This window comes from Sander vitreus, chromosome 20 (genome assembly GCF_031162955.1).
Source record: "Sander vitreus isolate 19-12246 chromosome 20, sanVit1, whole genome shotgun sequence".
In the NCBI taxonomy this organism is placed as follows: domain Eukaryota; kingdom Metazoa; phylum Chordata; class Actinopteri; order Perciformes; family Percidae; genus Sander; species Sander vitreus.
Genome location: NC_135874.1, coordinates 5,855,539 through 5,875,240, shown reverse-complemented (window position 1 = coordinate 5,875,240; position 19,702 = coordinate 5,855,539). Strand labels below are relative to the sequence as shown.

The 19,702-nt window shown below is 40.4% G+C and overlaps 1 protein-coding gene, 1 long non-coding RNA gene and 2 gene segments (V, D, J or C); all 4 read left to right on the top strand.

The window, feature by feature from the left end:
- Positions 1 to 1,948: 1,948 nt before the first annotated feature.
- On the top strand, positions 1,949 to 3,051 carry LOC144535282 (T cell receptor beta variable 29-1-like). The segment is given in 3 exon segments: positions 1,949 to 2,098; positions 2,232 to 2,533; positions 2,948 to 3,051. Coding segments are annotated over 3 exon segments (372 nt in total).
- Positions 3,052 to 3,283: 232 nt separating this feature from the next.
- On the top strand, positions 3,284 to 6,045 carry LOC144535283 (T cell receptor beta variable 29-1-like). The segment is given in 3 exon segments: positions 3,284 to 3,537; positions 3,667 to 3,962; positions 5,861 to 6,045. Coding segments are annotated over 3 exon segments (363 nt in total).
- Positions 6,046 to 11,766: 5,721 nt separating this feature from the next.
- Positions 11,767 to 14,735, top strand: LOC144535562 (uncharacterized). The gene is made up of 5 exons (XM_078278101.1): positions 11,767 to 12,042; positions 13,176 to 13,290; positions 13,769 to 13,883; positions 14,002 to 14,060; positions 14,392 to 14,735. The coding sequence occupies exons 1-5, from the start codon at positions 11,767 to 11,769 to the stop codon at positions 14,718 to 14,720; spliced, it is 894 nt and encodes a 297-aa protein (XP_078134227.1). The 3' UTR covers positions 14,721 to 14,735.
- A 608-nt stretch (positions 14,736 to 15,343) lies between these two features.
- LOC144535287 (uncharacterized) lies at positions 15,344 to 17,295 on the top strand. The gene is made up of 3 exons (XR_013503653.1): positions 15,344 to 15,796; positions 16,197 to 16,784; positions 17,207 to 17,295. It is a non-coding gene; the product is annotated as an uncharacterized LOC144535287 (long non-coding RNA).
- Positions 17,296 to 19,702: the final 2,407 nt, after the last annotated feature.

Here is a 19,702-nt window from a genome sequence, read left to right as displayed (position 1 = left end):
CCATGAATCACGATCAGACATAAGATTCCACTTACTTACTAAGGCATACTTTAAAACTGCGTATCGATTCTACACTTAAATATATATATATATATATATATATATATATATATATATATAAATATATATATAAATATATAGATAGGATATTCTGCAGGTCATTTCCAGAGGGTAAGACATTGAATTGACTATTAGAGGTTTTTTTTCTTCATATATTAAAGAGCTAACTCAAAAGACAAATCAAGCGTGCATTTTAAGTTTCTCAATCGCAGCACGTTATATTGTTTTTATTTCTGTTCAAGGGAAAAACTTTTGGTTACACTTTACTTGAAGGTATCTACATAAGAGTGACATGACACTGTCATAAACATAAACAAGTCATAAACGTTTATGACATAACGCTTCTTTTAGTAAGTGTCATTCAGTTTTGCCATGACAAGTTATGGTTAGTGTTATGGTTAGGGTTCATGTGTCATGACAGTGTCATGTCACTATTATGTAAAGTGTTACAACGTTTTATGGTCAAACTGCACAACGTTTTCACTAACTGAATGCAGCAACAGTTTGTTCCACACCAGCAGAGGGAGACATACTTCAAATACAACGGGGATAACAACTTCCACTCTGATGGACAGCACAGTGCTAATAAAGACAGCTGTGATGTAGAGGACAGACACCTCCCCTGTTCATCATAATGTAACAGTGACGTGCTCTCTTCTGCAAGTGCTGAGCTGACAGGACCTGAACAGAAAGCTGACAGAGCGTCACGTCGTCTTTAACATGATGTTAATGCTCTTCATGTTTTGCTTCTTTTATCTGCCGTGGATTAAGGGTGAGAGAAAATACAGCAAACAAAGTAATATCTTATGTAATGACTTTAGTATCTAAAATGTGTTGTTTTTTTTCCCCACAGGTGCCTCTAATACCAAAAGTGTCTTCCAAACGCCTCCTTCTATCATTAAGAGAACTGGTGAATCGGTTGCCAGTGAGATCAACTGTTCACACAGCATAACAAATTATGATCTAATCCTCTGGTACAAACAGGACGAACAGAAAGCTCTAAAGCTCCTGGGATATCTGAATCTGGACAGCCAATACCCCGAGGACGACGTGAAAGGAAAAATCAGCTTTGATGGAGATGGCCGTAAACATTCCCGCCTCAGCATTTCTGATCTGTCATTAAATGACAACGGTGTGTATTGGTGTGCTGCCAGTCGGCACAGTGCTGCAGATTCCCCTCAAGTCAATACAAAAACTCTCCTTTGTCTGTCTGCAGAGAGACAACATGTTCAGCCGCTTGAACACCTGCGGCTTTGAAGATTACATTTTCAATCGTGACCCGCTGAGGATAAAACTACTGACAACACACATTCTTTGTGTCACTGTGTGAAATTGTAGATTGTTTAAGCATTTGAATATTACAATCATGTATTATTATTGAGGTCGGGATCAGGAGTTGTAGGATCTGAAAGAAAGTCACAGAACACAAATGATGTCCCCAAAGGAAAACTTTAACATTGTTATCTAATAACATACATTTCTCTGTTCTTACTTCAATTTTATCGCTGCAAAATGAAATTCTCATGTCCAATTTATATAAGAAAAGATTGATACTTGGAATCCATGTATCGATACAGTATTGCCACAAAGAAATACTGCAAAAGTGTGCTATATCGATTTGTCCCCAACCCCTAGTTTTAGGTAATAAACAGACTTTTTATAATTTTGCTGCACTTTTTAGTAATGTCAGTCCAACTTGAATCTAGTATTATCAGTAACACTGAGAAGCTAAAGAGTCTAGTTGGTCTTGTCTTTATAAAATGTATCCGACTAGACTCTTCAGCTTCTCAGTGATACTGATCAGTATGCAAGTGAAAGTATGTAACGTACTGTAGGGGGATCCCCCGTACCACTTACACCACCATCTATACTTTTATACAGCTAAAAGGATGACATCACACATACAGTGACACTCCCACCTGCAGCTCTACGTATCAACCATATGAGACTCTGGTAGCTCCTGTCCTGCAGAACATGGATAATCTCATCATTAAACGAGGCCTGCTCACATTGTCAGTCTTTGTGCTGTGGACTACAGGTAACTTACAATCAAATCCACATGTTTACATACACTTATTTTCATGTTTTTGCTGTAGATGTGATGTCAGAGAATATAAGTAGAATCCAACAACAAAAGTTCACTATGGACCCTTTTATTGTGAAACACACAGGTCTAACTGATGGGAGTGATGTCACCCAGACCTCCACACTTTGGAAACAACAGGACGACAGTGCAACAATGAACTGCAGCCACACCAAGGGTGCTCTGTACTTCCAGATGTACTGGTACAGACAGCTACCAGGAGAAACAATGAAACTAATAGTGTTCACAACAACAGGCGCCATCAACGACGATCATGATTTTGGAGATTTCAGCAAAGAGAAATTCTCAGCCACCAAGACTGACGCTGACAGTGGGACATTCACAGTGAAGAATCTGGAGCCAGAAGATAAAGGCTTGTATTTCTGTGCTGTGAGTCAACACAGTGATACAGACACATTCAACAGCTGAACAAAAGCCCCAGTGCACCGTTGGCTCTATTAGTGAGTCTATCTGCTGTACTGTAGGGGGACCTCAAGGACCACAAATACTCAGTTACACTTTGATTCACCACGTGGGTTTTGATAGAGCAGCTAACAGGATCAGAGAAGGTCACACTCTGCAGAGACACTCCCACCTGCAGCTCTTCATATCTCTGTAACCACACCGACAGACGTACAGTATATGACACTCTCAGTTTTAGAACATGGACATTATCAAACATGGGACGCCTCAGCTTTTTAATATCACTGCTCTGCATACAAGGTTACGTACTTTAATATCAGCAAGTTTATTTCAGAGAACAAAATGTCCACTTATGGTAACTTTTACTGTTAAAACACACAGGTCTAACTGATGGGAGTGATGTCACCCAGAAGCCGGACACACTGAGGGGGAAACGGGCAACAGTTCAACAATTAACTGCAGCCACACCAAGGGTGCTGACTACAGCCAGATGTACTGGTACAGACAGCTACCAGGAGAAACAATGAAACTAATCGTGTTCACAAGATTCGGCAACGACGATCATGATTTTGGAGATTTCAGCAAAGAGAAATTCTCAGCCACCAAGACTGACGCTGACAGTGGGACATTCACAGTGAAGAATCTGGAGCCAGAAGATAAAGGCTTGTATTTCTGTGCTGTGAGTCAACACAGTGATACAGACACATTCAACAGCTGAACAAAAGCCCCAGTGCACCGTTGGCTCTATTAGTGAGTCTATCTGCTGTACTGTAGGGGGACCTCAAGGACCACAAATACTCAGTTACACTTTTGATCAGAAGCCACACAATATATGACACGCCCACCTGCAACTTTATAGATCTCTAACTACACTGACAGTTATATTAGACCTGTTGCAGTCACTGAATTGCAGAACATGGGCCACAAACCAGGTCTCCTGAGCTTTTTAATACTCCTGCTCTGCATACAAGGTAAGATCATATCACTACATTTAACCTGTAGGTTAACAAGCTAAAGTTGAACATTTATTTGAAATGGTCTACGGTACGAGAGTTAAAATGTTCACTTGTGGTAACTTAAAGTGTTTTTCACACACACAGGTCTAATTGCTGGTGATGAGGTCACCCAGACTGACATGCTGTGGGAAAAACAGGGGGAGAGTGCCACAATGAACTGCAGCCACGCCAAGGATTCTGGCTTCTTCCAGATGTACTGGTACAGACAGCTGCCAGGAGAAACAATGAAACTAATCGTGTTCACAAGACTCGGCAACAACGATCATGATTTTGGAGATTTCAGCAAAGAGAAATTCTCAGCCACCAAGACTGACGCTGAGAGTGGGACATTCACAGTGAAGAATCTGGAGCCAGAAGATAAAGGCTTGTATTTCTGTGCTGTGAGTCAACACAGTGATACAGACACATTCAACAGCTGAACAAAAACTCCAGTGGACCCATTAGTGAGTCTATCTGCTGTACTGTAGGGGGACCCCAAGTACAATCTAGGGCTAGATCCCAATATTTGTCACAATGAATAAAAGACAGCTGTGTCTTTAATTATCTGTAGGGGGAGCTTTAGACACGTAGACTGTGCTAAGATTTGTGGTTAGTATTCAGTGTAATTCATGGCTTTTACACTGGAGCGTAGCAACATAAATATGTTTTTTTTACAGCAGTAATAATGTCACAGTAAATGTGAAATTAACATAATTGTACTCCATACTACTGAACAGGTGTCCTGGCATTTGTAGAATCTAATTCAGTGCTGAGCTGATTTAACTATGTACACTTCTTACTGCATGCATTATGTTTCTCTTTATTTTCAGTAGACATTTCTAGTTGCCTTTTCATGCATTGCAGAACTGCATTGAACCACTCTGTTCGATGGTTACAATGAATGCATTCTGTGACAGACAACTGAATACAGAATCTAGAATAAAAAGCATGTTATCGATAAACTGCCATCCCCTCTGTGTCTACTGCCAAAGATAGGGACGTGCACCTGACAGCAACAGGACCCCAGCACAATTTAATACACTCTGTTTGACTACCAACAAATGTAGACAGATTAAGTGAATTGTCAAGTATCCCGAGTGTCTGTTGTCTCAGTTATGATGACACACCTTCTTACAGAAAGCACCATCATGTGACAGGATGATGTGATGCTGAGATCAGTTGCTTACTTGAATGCCTCACTGTCATCTGTCACATCTGTTCAGCAGATCAAAAATGATCTCAGCCCTTATTTTCTCTGTGTTTCTGTTCTGTGCTTCAGGTATTATACTTTTGGTAACATCTTTGAATTAGTTTTGATGTTTGGTTTGGTTTATGGTTCCGGTTCCAGGTAGCACTGGAAGTACTGGGAGTCCACCAGTCCACAGGGGCCAGTACAGAGGGGCCAGTCTGCTCAGATGAACTGCAGTTGGGATATTCATAGCAAATACTATCAGATGTACTGGTATCAACAGTTGCCAGAGGAAAGGGAGGAAAGTGATCGCCAGGCAGCCAGACTTTGAGGATTTTAGCCCGGACAAATTCTCAGCCACAAAAAGCTGAAGCTGAGAGTGGATCTTCCACAGTGAAAAATGTGGACTAGGGTGACAGTGGAGTGTATTTCTGTGGCATCAGCTTGCACACTGTGTTGCAGACAGTTGTCAAGATCTACAAAAACCAGACACACATGACTCAGTGGGGCAATCTGCCTGAAATGATCAAATTACAATGAGCTGCTTAACATACTGGATTCAAGATTACAGACACTAATACAAGTGACAAAAGTGGAAAAACGAAACAAGATACAGCATGAAAAAGACAAAAATAACTAATACCAAAGTTACAGAGAAAGGGAAAGAGCCCCTTGTAAGACACATTGTAAGTTCGACATTAAACTACTAAAATAAGGAAAAATATAAAGCTCAATTTGGAAGGTTGGAAAAGTTTAAGAACATGTCAAACCCTTTGATGAGAAAATACTACTATAAGTACACCTGATTAATCAATTAATCATTTAGTTTAGTATAATACATTTTCATGAGGAAGATGCCTTAAAATAACCAAAATCTGTCTCCTCCCCTCTAACTTAATTCCATAATGTCTGTTCAGTCTGCCGGTCAATGCAGAGACAGAGGAAGATTAACACATCATCATCATCATCATCATCATCATCATCATCATCAGCAGGATCACTCTGCTGCTTCTCTGGCTCTCCTGTAGGGTTCAATTTAAACTCTTAGGTAAAAGGTTTTTTTTGCAACCATTTCTGTTTTCTTAATGTTTTTTCTCTCTTTAAATGCAGGTCAATCACTGAGCACTAACGTCCATCAGGCTCCATCGTCAATTTTAGGAAGTCCTCATGGTTCAGCAAGCATCAGTTGCAACCATTCAGTCAGTGCATACAATGATATATTGTGGTACCAGCAGCCGACAGCTGACTCTGGCCTTAAACTCATTGGATATATTCAATATACTAACCCAATCCTTGAGGAGCCATTCAAACTGCATTTCAATGTGTCTGGAGATGGCTCAGCAAAATCTCAACTTTAGGGTACTGAAACTCAGACAGCCAGAAGACAGCGGCGTGTATTACTGCGCAGCTAGTAGACACAGTGACTCAATTTCAATCTTGCTTGTACAAAAACCCTCTGATAATCGGCCACGTAAACTCAACACTAAAGAAGAAAGAGCACACCTGCATCTCACTGCAGCCTGTGGCAGAAAATCACCATTGATATCAGGATACCTGTGTGAGCCAACGCAGCAGGATACTGTACAAATTCACAGATGAAGACGCAACGGCTCATAAAGTCGACCCCTCCTCCTCATCCTCATCCTGGCCGCTCTACTCAGTTTGCAGTCGTCATTATAATTTTGTTTTTATCTGCGTTAAGGATCATGATTAGACTCATCGTACATTTAGCAGCTCTGCCGTTCTGTTTAACAGATAATATTGACTGTTGATTTGTGTCTATCATACTGTCTACTTTATTCCCTTATAATGCCCATATTTAATGCTTATAATGCCCATATTTAATGCTGTCTTTTTTAAACTGTATCCTTGCACTGCTATAGTTTTTATATTACTATGTCTACATTATTCTCTTATATTGTCCATATCTAACGCTGGTCTCTAGACTTTATCCTTGCACTATTGGACCTATTTGCACTACCACCATGACACACACTCTCATAGAGCACCTTATCATAGAGCACCTTACCTGCCCTGTCACTGCAAGCATCTCATGCTTACATCCCTAAGTACATTCACGTGGATTTTTTATTTTATTGTCCATATTATTCATGTGGATTTGCTTTTTTATCATCCTGTTTATGATGTATGTGTATGTTGTGTGTGATGTCTTTAAGGACCTTGAATTTCCCCTTGGGGATCAATAAAGTATCCATCCATCCATCCATCCATATATATATATGACCTCAATATTTTCATTTAAGTATATTTCCGTCACTTGTTTTAAATGTCTCCTGCAGAACATGGCAGGTATTTTGACAAACTATCTGGGGGAAAAAATGAAGAAAGTTGAATTGATCAATATAAAAAATGCATCTCTTGTTCATTTCAGGTCTTTGCCATATGTTTTATTTATTTATATTGCGATATATAGATCCTTTCATTAGGTGTCAGTGTGTATTTTTTTTTACCCCTGATACCGGAGCTGTGCAATTAATCAGATTTTGATCGTGATTTTGACTCCTAACGATCACAACAACTAATAATGTAATTGGAAAAACAGATTATTTTGCATATTACGTTTTGCAAGTAAACTCTTATTTTTCTTATTGTATTCTGAAGAGGAATTCAAAAAGTTAAACGAAAAAAAGTATTCTGGGAAATTTCACAGTTCAAGGCAATTTTACTGTTGATTTGTTTCAAGTTTTTTTAAGTTCAATAATTGTAACACCTTTCCAAAAGTCAATGAGTAATCGCGTTAAATAATTGTGATTTCAATATTGACCAACATTTTCATTTTTTCTATCATCGAGTAGGCTAGCCCTTGGGTTTTACATTTAGGTTTTTAAACTTAGAACAGGAGGATGCACTATGACAACGCCCACCTTCATTTTCTGATAGGAGGGCCTTTTTAGAAAAAAAAAGAGGAGGGAATGATTGTCATATAGGCATGTATAGTGGCGAAAATAGTTCCAGAAACAAGACCGTCTTCAAATTCAGTCTGAAAACACAACATGCTGATCATTGTCTGCTGCGTAACCTTGAATTGTATCCTGGTTTCAGGTAATGAATTGGGGGACATTTGCTCTTTTTCTTTGCAAACTGTTTGCTGTTGCTATGTAGGTTTCATACTACGAGCTCTGACATGTACATTCAATTACACACCGTACAAACAGATCCAAAGGAAGCATTGGGAGAGAAAGGACAGTTTTCTCCCTAGTTCCTTTCAAAATTAAACCTGTGTCTTGCACTTGCTTTACCGTAGGTTCCTCTCCAAGTGACCACGTCTACCAGAGTCCAGCCAACACTTACAACAACCTTGGACAAAAAGCCAGAATATACTGTTCACACAGTATTCAAAGCTATGATCGAATCCTCTGGTACAAACAGTCAAAAAGACAACTGCAGTTCCTGGGATATGTATATTTTAACGATCAATATCCAGAGGCTGGACTGGGTGTGAAGATAGAAGGGAGTGCAAACAAAGACCAAAACTGCACATTAACAATAGAAGACCTCAGCCTGAGCAGCAGTGCAGTGTACTTCTGTGCTGCTAGTTACACAGTGCTGCATATCACTGCTCCTCAGTACAAAAACCTCCTCATGTCCATGTAACAGCTTACAGTCTCACTGATGCACCTGTATTCCCTCCTTTCATGACGGTGGCAGTATTTATTTAATCAGATCTTTATACTGAGCCAGTGGCATATAGTGGTAGTTAACATGAGGGTTATAATGGAGGAGGAGGGGGAGGATGAACTATGACACCACCCACCTAATGACTTCCTGTTGGTTTGCTGACAGGAGGGTTTACTTAAAGAGGAGGTTGGAAATAATCAGTATGACTGCTGATACGCTGAGGATATCTTTCATAAACAATACAATTATTACCAAACAAAATAACCAAACCAAAAAGACAACATGATCATCCTATTCCTAAGCATTCATTTGAACACTGTTCTGGTTTCAGGTGATGTCATCAAAAGATATTCGTTTTTAACAACATCTGGTTATAGTTTTGTGTACAGCAAGTTTACTACGGTGCTGGTATTTTAGCTATAACTGAATTTTGTACTTGTATTACATTGCTGAATGTACCAGTCTTACACATTGTGTCATGTTTTTTTGGTTTGTGTCTTTTCAACAGGTTCCTCTCTCAGTGATCAAGTCTTCCAGAGTCCAGCTGACATTTACAGCAGACCAGGAGAGCCAGCCAAAATCAGATGTTTACACACCATACCAAGCTATAACCAAATCCTCTGGTACAAACAGTCAAAAAGACAACTACAGTTCCTGGGATATGTGTATTATAATGATGGATATCCAGAGACTGGAGTGAATGTGACGATGGAAGGGAGTGCAAATAAAGACCAAAACTGCACATTAACAATAGAAGACCTCAGCCTGAGCAGCAGTGCAGTGTACTTCTGTGCTGCTAGTTTACACAGTGCTGCATATCACTGCTCCTCAGTACAAAAACCTCCTCACATTGTTTCACGTTTTCATTACAGCTCTCAGCCCCTGCACCTGTATTCCTTCCTTTCATAGGGTGGCAGTATATCTTTAATCAGATCTTTATACTGAGTCAGTCAGTGGCGTAGAGTGGTAGTTGACATGATGATTAGAATGTTAAAAAAGGATAGTTACAATATAACGTTACATTATTACATTGCTGAATTTACCTGTGCTTATTCTTACACATTGCGTCATGTTTTCTTGGTTTGTGTCTTTTCAACAGGTTCCTCTCTCAGTGATCAAGTCTTCCAGACTCCAGCTGACATTTACAGCAGACCAGGAGAGCCAGCCAAAATCAGATGTTTACACACGCTTGAGGGTGTTTTAAGCCCCCATTGTCTCCTTCCAAGCCGCGCTGTGACCGTTGACTTCAAGGCACCTAACCCTAACCATAACCATTGCCTAATCCTAGTGCCTTCCAGGCGGCGCTGCCTGGAAGGAGGCATTGGGGGCTTAAAACAATGATAAACTTTACACACCATTCCAGGCTATAACCAAATCCTCGGGTACAAACAGTCGAAAAGACAACTACAGTTCCTGGGATGTAACAGTTTACAGTCTCACCGATGCACCTGTATTCCCTCCTTTCATAAAGGTGGCAGTATATCTTTAATCAGATCTTTATACTGAGCCAGTGGCATATAGGGCCAGTTGTTCAAAGGTAAACCGATCGGATTTTGGTTATCGGATTGGATCAAATCTTGAAAATGGGTTGTTCAAAAGGGAAAGAAGGAATCTGAAATCAGATTAGATCACGGAATCCAATCCTAGTTTTAATCTGGATCAAACCTCCAAAATGTAGTAAAACTTTAAAATTGGTCAAATAATACATTTGTATCATTTAGTGTATATACTTTATACTTTACACTTGACTTGTCTAACCGTTGTAACAGTGATAAAGTAGATAAAGTAGACATAGGCTACCAATTAAGCTATTCAGTATAATACTAAATAAATGATAATATAATACTAATAAAAGTGATCTTGTCCCCATGAAATAATCCCCCAAACAGATTTCAATAGACAAAAATATATTCAATTTTTCTGTTATTCATCACCGTATATTCATTTCAAAGAAACAATCATCAGAGATGAGCCTGTCAACAATAATTTCTAACAATTGCATCCCTTACTATACGTCCAGTCAGTCCCTCATTCTGACAGAACGCCAGAGGTTGGTCTGGTTCTTCAACAGGCTCAGGTGCATCATAAACATCACAGAGAGGGACATTGCACCTGGTAACGATGTTGTGCAGGACGATACACGCAAGTATTATGTTGCATGCTCCCTGTGGTTCCACTCGCAAGTAGTTAAGGCATGCAAAACGTCTCTTCAGAACTCCATTTAAAATGCTCAATTGCACATCTTGTTTTGCAATGAGCAGTGTTGAAGCGTACCTGCGCAGGTGTGGTTGCTGCAAGAAAAGGAGTCATCAGCCATGGTAGGAGTGGATAGGCACTGTCTCCTAATATTATGCCATCCGGTCGGTTGGTTTGGAGCTCTCTGTATAAAGCACTCTCTCTCTCTCAGGATACGTGCATCATGAACAGACCCAGGCCACTTCACGACACAGTTTGTGATGAGGTCAGCATCGCCCACAAGTTGGATGTTGATGCTGCGCCTCCCCTTTCGGTTGATGTACTCCCAATCCCTCTCATGAGGTGCTTGGATATGCATATGAGTGCAGTCAATAACCCCAATAGTATTGGGGCATGTTCCCCAAAAGAAAAAACGTGTGCTTTGTCTGGGCAATCTGGACATCCTTTGGATGTGAAACAAACTGACTGACCAGGCTGACCAATGCAATTGACACAGCTTTCACTACATCACACAGTTGATTTGTCCACTCCTATATTGTCACCAACAACTTGGTAGAAAGTCCCTGATGCATAGAAGCGCAGACCAATGAGGACCTGTTCTTCCACAGACAGACAGACTCCTTCGGGTTCTCCATTGAAGTTTTGGCCTGACAAGGTCTGCAGTGTACTTAATATCAGCATTCCCAAAGCGAAAGCGAACATACAGTTCTTCAGTGGTGTATTGCTCCAGTGGTTGTGCACGCTCAACATACACCCTTTGACGGTATCCTCTTCCACCAAAACGGTGGTAGCGATGGACAATACCTGCCATGTCAGTGCCTCTCTCCAAGTCCACTGAGAAAGGCTGAATATAAGATGGCGGTCAAATTTCCACACACCAAGTGGCATACGTGCTGTGGCTCGTGTTCAATTAAGTCAATCATGCCCAAGGCCTATAAATACTATGTTCACTACAACAGATGAGGTGGAACCGTGGACTCAAAAGGACCTAATTTCACTGTTGCAGAAACCCATGCACCGCTGGAGGTTGTTAAGTGCCATTATGTCTCAATAGTAGGAAGCTCTGTTGCGGGTGGAATGGTGACTAACAAAAGGAAGAAAGACATTTGGGTTGAAATCACCCAGAATGTGAATGCAATGGGGTCTGGCCTGAAGAGGAACTTGGAGCAAGTGAAATTTAGATGGAAGAATCTGAGGGCCAGAGCAACAAAAACCTTGCTGAAGCAAAAAAAAACACCCAAACAGGCAACAAACCCTTTAAGAAAGGTGACTACACAGATGTGGTTCTGGACATTATTGGAGGTGAGAACTCTAAAGCTCTGCACGGGATTCAAGGTGTTGTAGGGGATGGTGAGCCTACGATTGTAGAGGAAAGGGAGCCAGTTCCTCCTAATGCAGAGGAAACATTCATTCTGGATCTCAGCCCTATTATTGAAGAACAACCTGGATCCTCACTGGTAGAGCCAGCAGTCACAGGAGCTCAGAAAAGAGGCTTGAAGCGTCCTTTGCCGAAGAATAATGACGATGCCTATGACTCACTTCTTAAAACGAGAAACTGAAAAGAGCAGAAGCGCAGATACTCCTGGCAGAGGAACAAATCAAGCTGACCGAACTGCAGCAAACCAAAGTGAAACTTCAAATCCGCCTCCTAAAAGCAGGGCTTGGAAATGCTGGTCTCTCCTACTCAGATGAAGAAGAACCCTGAACATTCTTTATTTTCTTAACTATTGGACATTTAGCCATTTAGACGTTTTCAAAATATCCACAATGTATTTGTTAATGTATATTTGTTTTTATTTGTTGTGGCTCAGATGAGGGGTCATAAAAGAAATTATGAATGGAAGTGGATGTTTGTTATTTTTGTGTTTTGTCTCAAAATAAGAAACACTTACAGTGACCCCATGTTGGCTCTTCTACCTGTTCTTTACATAGCTGGTAGCCCACATCGTGATATGTTGTCCCATTTAGAGCACTGGTAATCCGGATTTGGTAATCTTGAAAACTGTATCTGGATCAGGGTGATCCAGTCCAATGTTGCTTTGAAAAACCGGCATAAAAGTAAGACGGAATACCTGATCCTGAATGGCAAAAAATGGGATTTCCAAATCCGGCTCATTTTGATCCAGATTAAATGTTTTGAACAACTGGCCCATAGTGGTAGTTAACATGAGGGTTATAATGGAGGAGGAGGGGGAGGATGAACTATGACACCACCCACCTAATGACTTCCTGTTGGTTTGCTGACAGGAGGGTTTACTCAAAGAGGAGGTTGGAAATAATCAGTATGACTGCTGATACGCTGAGGATATCTTTCATAAACAATACAATTATTACCAAACAAAATAACCAAACCAAAAAGACAACATGATCATCCTATTCCTAAGCATTCATTTGAACACTGTTCTGGTTTCAGGTGATGTCATCAAAAGATATTCGTTTTTAACAACATCTGGTTATAGTTTTGTGTACAGCAAGTTTACTACGGTGCTGGTATTTTAGCTATAACTGAATTTTGTACTTGTATTACATTGCTGAATGTACCAGTCTTACACATTGTGTCATGTTTTTTTGGTTTGTGTCTTTTCAACAGGTTCCTCTCTCAGTGATCAAGTCTTCCAGACTCCAGCTGACATTTACAGCAGACCAGGAGAGCCAGCCAAAATCAGATGTTTACACACCATACCAAGCTATAACCAAATCCTCTGGTACAAACAGTCAAAAAGACAACTACAGTTCCTGGGATATGTGTATTTAGACAATGCATCACCCGAGACTGGAGTGAATGTGAAGATGGAAGGGAGTGCAAACAAAGACCAAAACTGCACATTAACAATAGAAGACCTCAGCCTGAGCAGCAGTGCAGTGTACTTCTGTGCTGCTAGTTTACACAGTGCTGCATATCACTGCTCCTCAGTACAAAAACCTCCTCACATTGTTTCACGTTTTCATTACAGCTCTCAGCCCCTGCACCTGTATTCCTTCCTTTCATAGGGTGGCAGTATATCTTTAATCAGATCTTTATACTGAGTCAGTCAGTGGCGTAGAGTGGTAGTTGACATGATGATTAGAATGTTAAAAAAAGGATAGTTACAATATAACATAACATTATTACATTGCTGAATTTACCTGTGCTTATTCTTACACATTGTGTCATTTTTTTTTTGGTTTGTGTCTTTTCAACAGGTTCCTCTCTCAGTGATCAAGTCTTCCAGACTCCAGCTGACATTTACAGCAGACCAGGAGAGCCAGCCAAAATCAGATGTTCACACACCATACCAAGCTATAACCAAATCCTCTGGTACAAACAGTCAAAAAGACAACTACAGTTCCTGGGATATGTGTATTTAGATTCCTTCTGGGTTTAACCTCTGTCAAATACCCATCATGTCTGCTGAGGCTGCATCTCATGTTTCCAGGATCACTATGACGACTCAAGATCTCATCACGTTTGAAGTCTTGTCTCTGTGGCTTCAAGGTACAAGGATAAAGATGTTTATGTGTTTTCTAAGAGAGTATGATTAGTAGATTTCCATCTGTAATTGATTCTATGCATGTATTAACATGGCAGTATATAAGCTTATGGAGACCTACACATGTCTTTATTTGGACTACACTGGGCTTTTTGTTTTTATTTATCATATTTTCCAATCTCTTTTTCAAGGTCAACATGAAACAACGTTTTGGCTCTCGGAATATTGAAAACAGTAAAAAGAAATCTTAAAAAACATTAACAAGTGTTACATTGTTAATATTCCTTTTTCAGAAGGAATGCAAATTGTATTTTGGTTTGTATTTTCTCCACACAGGTCAGTGCCAGGATGTGACCCAACACCCTGAAATCAGTTGGCGTTATGTTTCCCAATCTGCAGAGATGAACTGCAGCCACAACAAAGATATTTCTCATAACCAGATGTACTGGTACAGACAGCGTCCAGGGGAGACCATGACCCTCGTTGTCTACACAGTTGCTGGTGGACAGCCAGACTACGGGGGGGTTCCTCAAACCAAATATTCAGCCATCAAAGAAAACACTGAGAGCGGAGCTCTTACTGTGAAAGACTTGCAGCTTGAGGACAGCGCTGTGTACTTCTGTGCCGTCAGTAAACACAGTGATGTGACAAGTATGAGCAGCTGAACAATAACTGGTTGCCAACACATTTGGTGAGTGGATTAGGAACCAAATGTTTGCTTTTATATCGTTCCAGCAGGCGGCGCTGGAGTTCCAGAAATAATCTTCAGCTCACACAGATTTGATAGGAGGGTGCTGATAAAGAGTCTGAAGTTAACAGAGCCACTATTCTGCCACCAGTTCTGTGTTCATTCAGACAGACAGGAGGACAACATGCCACGATTCCTTTTTTTTTTTTTATAATTCAGGAATACAACTTTATCTATATCTTCTGCATTGATAATCGATCTCCCCTTTTCTAGGTGTCTGTCTGGGTCTTGATGTCCGTCAGTCTCCCTCTGATCTCATCACCAAATCTGGAGACAAAGTGGAGATATTCTGCAGCCATGATAAAACTGACTACAGGGTGATGCTCTGGTACCAGCGCTCACCTGGAGACACGGCTATGAAACTCATTGGATATTTGAACTTTAAAGATGTCACAAATGGAAGAGCCATATGAAGAACATTTTACTATCATCTGGAGATTTGGAGGGAAATACAGCAAAGAACGCCTCTCTTAAACTCAAGCTTGTAGAACAAGAGCACAGTGCCGTTTACTACTGTGCGGCTCGAGAAGCACGATGACAAATATCCCGTCTGCACTTTACAAAAACTCTGCTCAATCTTTTCTCGTCACTGGTTTATAATAAGACATGGAATAAACTGCTCCCAGACACCTGCTTTTGTGGTTGAACTTTGGTTTTGACGCAATCATATCACCAACAGATACTGCAACCCTTGCCGTGTTAACCAGTCAAGCCATTAGTTACACTTTAATATGTACTGTAATGATATCTGTCAAAAGTAAAAAGCTCTTGTGAGGGAATCAGGTGAAAGAAAGAGCGTATCAGCTTGATGTGCAACATGAAGCCACTCCTCTTTTCTACATCACATTTGCTTCCTACTTAATGTGACTCTGTTTAAAGAGAAAACACAAACAGAAGAGGCGCCGTCATAACTTACTACCAAGTTTGATCTATGACTTCAGAATAACTGTCTCTACATGATGATTCTATTTCTCTTTTGCTATCTCCTCACAGGTAACAACGGCTTCACTGTGCAGTACGATGTACTGTATTTACTTCCACATCTTAAATAAGAGCTGCACAATATGAAGGAAAATATGTGATAACGATATTACTTGCGATAAATGAACAGGTATCAGAATGTAATCAGTTCTGCTGCTTTCAGTATTCTGCTCAAATGAAGCACATGCTTGCTGAATTTAAAAAGCCAAAAGAAAATATTTTTATTGAACTAATTTAACATTAAATGCACCACTTAAAAAAAAAAAAAAAAAAAAAAACATTTTAAAGTGTAGTTTTTCGTTCAACTAACATAAAAAAATCCCTAAGTGTCTTTTGTGATATGTCAGTCTTTCGCGATGACAATAATAAAAACAAAATCTTGAATCAATGATGTGTCCAACTGTCCTTACAGCAGGTTTTTCTCTGGGGGTTCAGGTCCATCAGTCTCCCTCTGCTGCGATCAGAAAGGCCGGTGATGATGTGCAGCTCGTCTGCACTCACGGACAACCTGACTACACAGTGATGCTGTGGTACAAGCAGTCACCTGGAGACACGGCTCCGAAACTCATCGGATATGTACAACATAGTAGCATAAGCTATGAAGAATCGTATAAAGGGCATTTCAATATCACTGGAGATCTAAGTGGAAACACAGCAAAGAACGTCTCTCTGTTCATAGTGGACCTGAAAGAGTCGGAGCACAGTGCAACGTACTACTGTGCAGCTCGATATGCACGTCGAGGAGGATCGCCTTTCAACTAGACAAAAACTTAACACCACACTTTATCAACTGTGGTTTTGTCGTCAACAGCCAGCTGCAGTCAAGGTTTCCTTCATGCGATTGCTACCTCACTTCCTCGCGTCTCCACTCGGTTTTCACATATTCAGTGCAGTCATATAGCCAGAGTAGACGTCTGATGATCTTCCCCATCAGAGAACTAAATCTGCATGGGACAAACAACTAAAATGATCTGTTTTCTACTTTGTTGTCATCTCATAGGTAATGTCATCTCTTCCCTGAATCAACAAGTTTGTAGTTTTTTTATGTGGAATGCACAATGTCTATATTTTTTTTAATCATCATCGCGATAACTGGCACAATAAACATCGCAACAGAGATTTTCAGTGTTGGTTAGTAAATCAGTAGAAAACTGCACTTTAAAATGTAACCGTCACCTTTTTTTAGTGGTGCCTTTTATATTCAGTGTTTAATTTGTTCGATAAAAGAACATTGGTAAGGATTTCCTTTCATTTGTTTTAAATACAACAAGCAATTTGTTGTATTTTAGCAGAATACTGAAAGCAACAGTAAGGCAGAACTGAGTACACCCTAATATCCGTTTATTTATTGCAAGTAATATCGCATATCTGCTCATACTGTGCAGTTTTAAAATAAACCTTGGGTTTTGTCTCTTTTTGTAGGTTTTTCTCTGGGGGTTCAGATCCATCAGTCTCCCTCCGCTGCAATCAGAAAGGCCGGTGATGAGGTGAAGTTTTTCTGCACACACGGACAAAGTGCCTACAGAGTGATGCTGTGGTACCAGCAGTCACCCGGAGACACGGCTCTGAAACTCGTCGGATATGGATATGTACAGTTCACAAACGACAGCGTGGAAAAGCCATTTAGAGAACATTTCAAATTAGCCGGAGATTTGAATAGCGATGCAAAAAATGGTTCCCTTTCCATAAATAATCTTAAAGCACACGAACACACGGCAACCTACTTTTGCGCAGCAAGAGAAGCACAGTACATCAAACATCCATCTGCTCTTGACAAAAACCTTGTCACGCCTCCACTCTGAATGTAGGTTAAAGATTTTTTTTAGCTTTTTTTCCCCCTCCCTTTCTTTCTCTTTTTTTGTGCACGTTATAGGTTTACAAAGTGAAGAAGTCCACCCCAAACGGACTTACCATCTCCAACAGAAAACACTGTTCAAACTGCTCCAAACAGCTCTATTGTAGTCCAGCCTTTACTTCAGAGACAAACGTGGTCACTTTGTAACACACGTTATAATGCTCGCCTAGCTGCTAGCATGGCACGTCCTCATACTCTGCTTCTGACTGGCTAGTAGTCCTTACCTAGGTACTGTCAGGGCCCGCCCTCATACTCTGCTTCTGACTGGCTAGTAGTCCTTACCTAGCTACTGTCAGGGCACGTCCTCATACTCTGCTTCTGACTGGCTAGTAGTCCTTACCTAGGTACTGTCAGGGCCCGCCCTCATACTCTGCTTCTGACTGGCTAGTAGTCCTTACCTAGCTACTGAGCATGTGCGAATCCCAACAAAGATGGAACAGAAGTGAGATGTCTCACTCTGTAGCTAAAACAGAGAGCTCAACACACAGGGTGAAAAGAGGAGCTGCAGCAATGTGCAGTACAAGAAATATATGGTGTTTTTTGAAAATTAAACCATGTAAACTTATTCTGGTACAACCTCTAAATACAATTATGAACCTGAAAATGAGCATAATGAGCACTTTAAATATTCCCAATCCCAGCCAGTGATTACCATATCATGCCAGACCATGAAAGATTTGCTACTCGGCTGAAGAAAACCATGTCACACAACAACACCATCTCCTCAATGAAAGTAATACAACTTTAGAGGCCATCTATTGTAGGCTATTTTTGTGGTAATTATCTTGAATTTGGCACCGTCATTTTTCTCACCACTCGGTGCCCGCTACCAACATTCATTTATTGATTTTAAACTAAAGTAGGTCATCAGTGCACAAGGTAAACTTTCACTTATCATCAAAGTTCCAGCCATCAGCGTTTTCTTTCCTTTCAGGAGAAGGCAGGCATACTGAATGAAAGAAGGTTTTTCATTGTTAACGTATTCTTCCTGTCCCGCCTTCTGCTCCACAAAGCCGAGAGACTCTAGCTGGTTCGCCACATTCAACAAGATGCCATCTCATTTCATCCTTTCCATCATCGCTGTCTTCTGGATTAAAGGTATTACACATTCATGAAGCCATATTTTCTCATTTAGAAAATAACCCTCGAAAATCTTTATAGGTGGAGGAACTGAGGTGGAACATTTAGATCCACTGATAATTGATTCCTTATTTCTTACTGTAATTTACACACAGTAAGGTTTCATCCACTGCACTACAAACTACAATTGTCTTGATCTCTTTACAGGGGTTTACCTCAGTAAAGAAAAACAAGTGTCTCAGTCTCCGACTCAACTGTTTTGGAAACCCAATGTTGAAGCCAACCTGAGCCTCACACATCAAATCCCGAGCTATGACACCATCCTCTGGTATCAGCGCTCAGCAGGAGACACTGCCCTCAAGCTGATTGCCTACATGAGTTATAAATCTCCTACGGTTGAGCCAGCGTTTGAAAGCCACTTTAGCGTGAGTGGAGATGGAGAGAAAACGGCTTATCTTCACTTGCTGAACCTGACAAACCCTGAAGACAGTGGAGAATATTTTGGAGCAGCGAGTATACACAGTAATGAAGACGGTGACGCTCTCGTACAAAAACCTCCAATAATGATCCAGCGGATAACAGCACACCAACAGGAAACCATTGAAACCATGTGACGCAGTATGAAAACCCTGGAGAAAATACTTCATTATAACTAAATGGATTCATTAGAACTGAAGTGAAGTAAAAATAAAAATAGTAGTAAAAGACAATACAAATTGTGATAATACAGACATTTTCAAAAATGCAATATTAATGCTCAGCTCTCTCTATTGTGCAGTTAGTCAAAAAGGATACATGGAGTCATTGGTGATGTCCAGGCCCAAACTGAATCTGCAGAATCTTTTTTTTTAAGTTTTCAGTAATGATTAAAAATGAAAATGTGTGGGATTTAGCAGAGCTTTTTTCTGCTTGGGGTGGAGATGTGTTATCAGTTTTATTTAAAAAACATGTAATTGTTTTTTTAAAATCTTCAGAAAATCTGC